Source organism: Crocodylus porosus, unplaced genomic scaffold (assembly GCF_001723895.1).
Source record: "Crocodylus porosus isolate Cpor-Errol unplaced genomic scaffold, CroPor_comp1, whole genome shotgun sequence".
NCBI lineage: Eukaryota > Metazoa > Chordata > Crocodylia > Crocodylidae > Crocodylus > Crocodylus porosus.
This window is the reverse complement of record NW_017728932.1, coordinates 13,556,760-13,562,759: the sequence shown is the minus strand read 5'-3', so window position 1 is coordinate 13,562,759 and position 6,000 is coordinate 13,556,760. Positions and strand designations below refer to the sequence as shown.

At 37.0% G+C, this 6,000-nt stretch overlaps 1 protein-coding gene across 5 annotated transcripts in view; it reads left to right on the top strand.

The window, feature by feature from the left end:
• Positions 1 to 6,000, top strand: part of USP32 (ubiquitin specific peptidase 32) — a 133,540-nt gene that overhangs the window by 88,423 nt on the left and 39,117 nt on the right. For 2 of the 5 annotated variants that reach the window (XM_019545659.1, XM_019545657.1), the window contains exons 12-15: positions 287 to 389; positions 3,121 to 3,313; positions 4,997 to 5,172; positions 5,754 to 5,894. In XM_019545659.1, coding sequence (XP_019401204.1) covers positions 287 to 389; positions 3,121 to 3,313; positions 4,997 to 5,172; positions 5,754 to 5,894 — 613 coding nt within the window. The remainder of the gene's footprint in view (positions 1 to 286; positions 390 to 3,120; positions 3,314 to 4,996; positions 5,173 to 5,753; positions 5,895 to 6,000) is intronic. The other 3 variants (XM_019545662.1, XM_019545660.1, XM_019545658.1) reach the window with 3 other exon arrangements.

The window sequence follows — 6,000 nt, the reverse complement described above, 5'->3', positions numbered from 1 at the left end:
TTAAGTCCCTTTCCCCTCGACTGCCTTGTACTCTAACCCAAAGCACTTCAGAGTGCCCCTCCCCAGACTCCTTGCTAATTAACGAGGATGTGTATTCCTCCTTAATATAGAGCGCCGTGCCCCCACCACTCTTTCCTATCCTGTCCCACCTGTACAGCCTCTAGCCCTTGACATTCCCACCATGTTTCCGTAATCCCCACTATTTTAGTACATTGAAGGTTTTTTCCTGTTATAATTTGTTTTAAATGTTTTTGGTGATATTTATTTTCTTAATTCTTCTGTATAGGGGTTGGTTAGAACGGGAAAGCAGATACGGTCTCCAGCCAGGGCACAATTGGTTTCTTATTGCAGTGTCATGGTGGCAGCAGTGGAAAGAGTATGTCAGATATGTAAGTATAGCAGTAGTTCCTGTTGGCACAGTAATGTTTCACTGTTTTGATGTTCCATTTGTGCATGAGTTAATAAAGCAGAAGAGAAAAGAACATGATTACCTAATCAATAAGCTGATAAGTAAATGGTGCTAGAATATCTCCCATTCATCAGAGGCAACCAATTGGTTTGCGGAATTATTGTCATATATTTAACTTTACACAAAGATCCCATTAAACTGTCACACTTACCTGCGTTTTCTTTGCCATCATTGCTTGTTTTCAAGATCTTGCTAAATAAAAAAACACCCCATTGTAAATATACTTCCTCCTCCTCCTCCTCTTGATTCATTAGGTAATAATATAAGAACCAAGTTGGCTTTTGACATTACAGTCTATAAGAATGGATGTGATTTTTGTCACAAATTGTTCTGTGCTTTTTCTTAATGAAATAAAGGGTTTGTTTGTAATTTAACTTACACAAATATCCTAAAAAATAACTGAGATGGAAAGGTAGGCCAAGCATATGACTTCTTGAGGTTTGGGGCAAAAACACTTTTCCAAGTTACTTTAAACGAAGCAGCGTTCCTTTAAAGACTCAGTATAAAAACAGGCTAGTAAAAGCTTCATGAACTTGAAGCTCATGTTGGAAAAAAATGCTTACTACATAAGATTTGGTTGGGGCTGGAATATAAAACTTTAGCAATTCAGTATAGAAAAAAATAAACTGTTTCTCCAAAGGATATATTAATATACAGGAAATGCCATAAAAATAAAGGTTTGACTTGCTTTATGAATGCAGATAGCCAAAGACCATCCGAAAATTGGAATGTGTACGTTAATTAGTGGTTTTATTACAGTTGTTCTTCATGCACAGTAAATTGAAGAAATGTTGGTTTAATGAAGTTTTTAGCGTGGTTGAGATACTAGGTGATATGATCCTTGTTATAGTGTGAGGTTTTTAGTGGCACATAAGATTTTATTCCTAATACTTTTGCTCAACTCTAGAACCTCAGATTCTCTCCACGGCACAGTGATTTACAGGCCTCCACACTTTGCGACCAGTAAAGAAAATATTCAGGAGCTCTGTAGGGTCACATGGATCTGGATATAAAGATTTGTCATGCATAATATTATGCAGCTAGGCTAGAATATATTATTGTTTTATGCTTCTTTTGGTTTTATTTGATGATTTTGCCATATGACGAGCCCAGTATTTCAGTATCAGTAAATCTTACTCCCATGTATCATGATTTGGGAGATTTCTTCTGTTTCCCCCATTTTTCCGGTAATGTCCTTTGCAGAGGTTTTTTTTTGAGGATATGAGATCATCCCACGTACCCATTAACTTCTGATCATTCCCCATATTTCTCTGCCACGTTATTCTCGACTAGATTGTTTTTTTTTTTTCAGATATTGTCAGGATCACTCCCTTAATTGACCAGTAAGATGGTTTTGGGTGCAATGAATCTTCCTTCCACCTTCACCTTGCCTAAAGGATGAGACTGCTTGTTTTGCACTCCTTTCTTCCCAAAAGTACAAAACACGGCACCTAATCGTTGTCCTGGATGGTCTACAGACTTTTGCAATTGGGCTGCCATGCATGACATTTCCTTATTGTTAATGGAAAGTATTTTGGGCGAGTGTGTGGTGTTGAAATTTGTAGTTAAGCAGTTTGTTGAAACAGTCATGGTTTAGTTTTGCTCAGCTCTTCTGTATACTGGTGAGGAATCAAGTTAAATGTTCCTGAACATTATATTTATAGATTAGTATCAGTGCGGTTTGGAGATGGCACTGCACTCTGCTGAACTTTTTTATTTTGAAATTACCACTGAGAATTAGGTCTAGGTCCATGTTTTCTGGTAAAAGATTGTTCTTTACTGCAGGGTGGGGACGATCTTATACTGAAGGAAAACTTTAAAATACATTCAAATATCTTTCAAAAAAGTTGTTCTCTTGAAATTTATTTGAAATAAAGTCATTGTATTGAACAAGTATCATTCAAAATCCATAAGTACGTTCCATTGCAGGCTTGAAGCTTAGAAAGAAGCATCCACCTACTTTCTTCCTATTCAGAGTTTTTCGTGATGGTCCCAAATAGTTCCATCTTGTTCCAGTAGTTGGTGGCTTTTTTTTCTCAGCCTCTCATGATATTAAAGTGTAGCTGAAATCACTCAAAACCACCAAACGTTCAAAATGGAAAGCATCTAAAGACATCAGATTTGTAGGGTAAGGAAAATGGACATAGCCCCTGCCCATGCCATCCTAGTGCTCTTCACTATTCCAGTATTCTTTCACAAATTTAAATTCACTTAATTTCTTCCAGTCTTTGTAAAGGTGTTTAACCATCCAGACTCCCAAACCACTCCAAAAGACCCCTTCTTTTTCAGCCAGTTGTAAATTTATATATTAAAAGTTTATCAGCACTAACTGGAGTTCCTTAGAAAGTGCTTGCCATTTCAGTTTCTTAGAAAAATTGATGTTCTTTTCTACTCCAGAGTTTTCAGTGAGATTCATCAGTGTAATATAAAAGTACTTAGTTCCATGATTTCAGAATGTTTCCTGCCTATGCTTGGCATGTATTTAGCAAATGGAAAATAACTTTCCATAAAGCACTTTTTAGATGTTTTAGAAGTAACAATAAAGGTGTAAAGTAATATAGCATATGAACTTTGTGCCTGTGTGATTTGCAGTTTCCAGTTTGATATGGGCTTAAAATTCACTTTTCTTTTCTTTTCCTTTCCAATTTCAGGATGCAAACCTTGTTATGATCGAATCTTCATTTGTTTTAAATGGAGGTAAGAATGCAGTCATAGCTGCTTCAACCCATGCATCAGAGCAGGGAGAAGAAAAAATGGGAGGTCTAAATTACTTCAGTGCCACAGAAGAAAAAATTTCAGATAATATTTCCACTGCATCAGAAGCCTCAGAGACTACTAGCAGCAGTAAGCATAAAATCTTGTTTCCATAGAGGTTTAATCTAGGATAGGCCTTCAGGGAACTAAGTATCGCATGAGCTTTTGCAGCCTAAAAGATAGCAAAACTAAAGTTAGAAAAATGACATGTATGGATTGGTTTGATGTAAGAGCTTGTTTGAATGTGTGGTGGACATGCAAAGCATTTAACCAAAGCATTTAAACAAAGCATTTTTGCTTATCTTGCAAGTTATTCTTAACATCGGGGGTTTTTTCCCCAGCATCCTATCATTGTCATTTTCCAAAATATTTTTCTCCCTCACATGAACTAACTTCCAGCTCATTGCTTATCTGTCATTGGACAGATGTTGCACAACCATCTGACCTCAGATACTATGAATGGGAATGAATCAGGAAACAGGCTCAGGAGCATTAAAACTATAGGCAGAAAAAAACCATGCTGTCAATTTTAGGACCTATAAAAACTGAACTGATTTGTTACAAATGTTTTCAAAGCTGTATCGTTACCAATACAACTCCAACTAAAGTAAAAACAGCAAAGGCTAGAACACATTTGTCTCTTTCTGATTAAGCATATCCCTCTGCCAGCTCTAAAGCCAGGCTGATTCAGCTCTGAGGCAAGATTTAATAGAGTTTTTTAGTTCCTCCCTTGCTCTGTAACTCTAGCCAATCAGCAGTCTTCAGGGAGTGTGGTTCTGTGTGACATCTCATCCGTGGAGCTGCTCTGTGCTGTTCAGGAGCACGGAGATGGTGGCTTTCTGTTTCAGTCAGTGGTCTTTGCAATGGGACCAAGAGTTGGGTAACTGTAAAAGTGAGTTTTGGACTGTCAAGTGAACTATAGTCCTGACAAGACAGGTTTGTAGAGGTATAGTTTGCATGCGCACGCACACACTTTTATATACAGAAATAAATATTTTTGCAAAAAAAAAAAATTCTAGGAGCAGAAAAATTTCTGGCATCTTGGTTGTAGTGTAATCTTGAGAGAGTTGGGAGTTTTTAAATGTATTTTTCTTTGTTAAGGCAGCTGAAATCTAGTCTAGTATTCCAAGCTCTAGATGGCAATATTGTATTCTTTAGAATAACAAACTGTCATGTGAGGTTAGGTTTTGTTTTGGGGGGGATTCCCCATTATGGAGCCACTTGCAGATTCAAGCCTTGCAATTAATAAACTGTCGGGGTTTCTTCCTGTGAATTGAGGCCAAACACCAGTCAGTGTTATTCTAGTATTCTATTACTCAACCACAAAGTGTTTCTATAGGAATGTAGGAGATGAGAACAAAGAATATATTTGCAGGATTCCTGCACATACCTCCATCTCTCTCGCTTTGTATGCACAAAACTAAAATCAAATATAGAAATTGGTTACTATCCACACGTCCAGAAGAACAGCATGTGTAAAACATGTGTTTGGCCACATAAAATAGTTATTTTGCATACAGACTGGTACGTATGTGTGCCAGCGCCCACTTGGGCATACTTGTCTTACAGTCGGATCCCCATTTTGCAGGTGCGGCTGCGTACATTACACATTGAGTCATTTGGATTTGTTTCCATATCTTTGCTGCAATTTAAGCAGTATTTGAGGGGAAACTTTTCAGATAATCTTAATACAGAATTGTATGCTTATTTACTAGCTTAGCTATTTAATGTGTACCAGATACAGCTTAAACATATTGCCCATTTCCTTTACAGATACTCTTTACTCTATCACTCCAGGGACCGATATGTGTTTTGCTAGGCAACATAACACTTCGGACAATAATAACCAGTGTTTACTTGTATCCAACGGGAATACTCTGCTACAACATAATCCATCAAAACCTGGAGCCATTGATAACCAACCTCTTGTAACACAAGAACCAGTAAAGGTAAATGTAACTGACTTAAGGAAATTAACAAGTAATAGTTTAAATGTAACTTTTTGTTACAATTTTCTAGCAGCAAAAGTGAGCCTAGTAATTGCCCAAAAGAACAAAGATCATAGCGTTCACTTAACATCTCACTTCTAGCTAAGCGTTGTCAGATGAACCCTAACAGCTTTGTGCTGATGCACATAAACCAGAAAAAAGGTTGACTGTATACTGAAAATTAAACTGACCAGCTTATTTCCTTTTCTGGTTAGAGAAGGCAGAAAGCAAACAAGCGTCACAAATGGTGGAATAAAAATTAGAAATTATAATAACCCAAGTGAGGAGTACCAATAAAGGAAAGATAAATTATAGGTATTTTCTATCGAGTTTCTTTTTTAAGGAAGTAGTAAACCTTAAAATATGAGTTATTAGTACATTTTAACTGTGTGAACTGTGTGAAAAATAGTGGCTAATTACCACTTACTAGGATGCATTTTAAAATTAAAACTTACTTTTATATTCCTGAATCCAAAGTCTTTTGCAGCTGTGGACTCTTTTATCCTTTAAGATTTGTCAACTTGTGCCTTTCTGTTTTGAAGGCTGCATCATTAACAATGGAAGGTGGAAGATTAAAACAATCTCCACATCTGGTTGAAGGAAGGGATTATATAATGGTACCAGAACCAGTATGGCGAGCCCTTTACCACTGGTACGGGGCAAATCTAGCATTACCTAGACCGGTAAGTAATAAATATAGTCACTGTTTGGAGCAGACACTGAAGTCCTGGATCATTACAATCATGGCCTTGCTGTGCTTCTCCTACTTACTCAAGATTTACCAGTGCA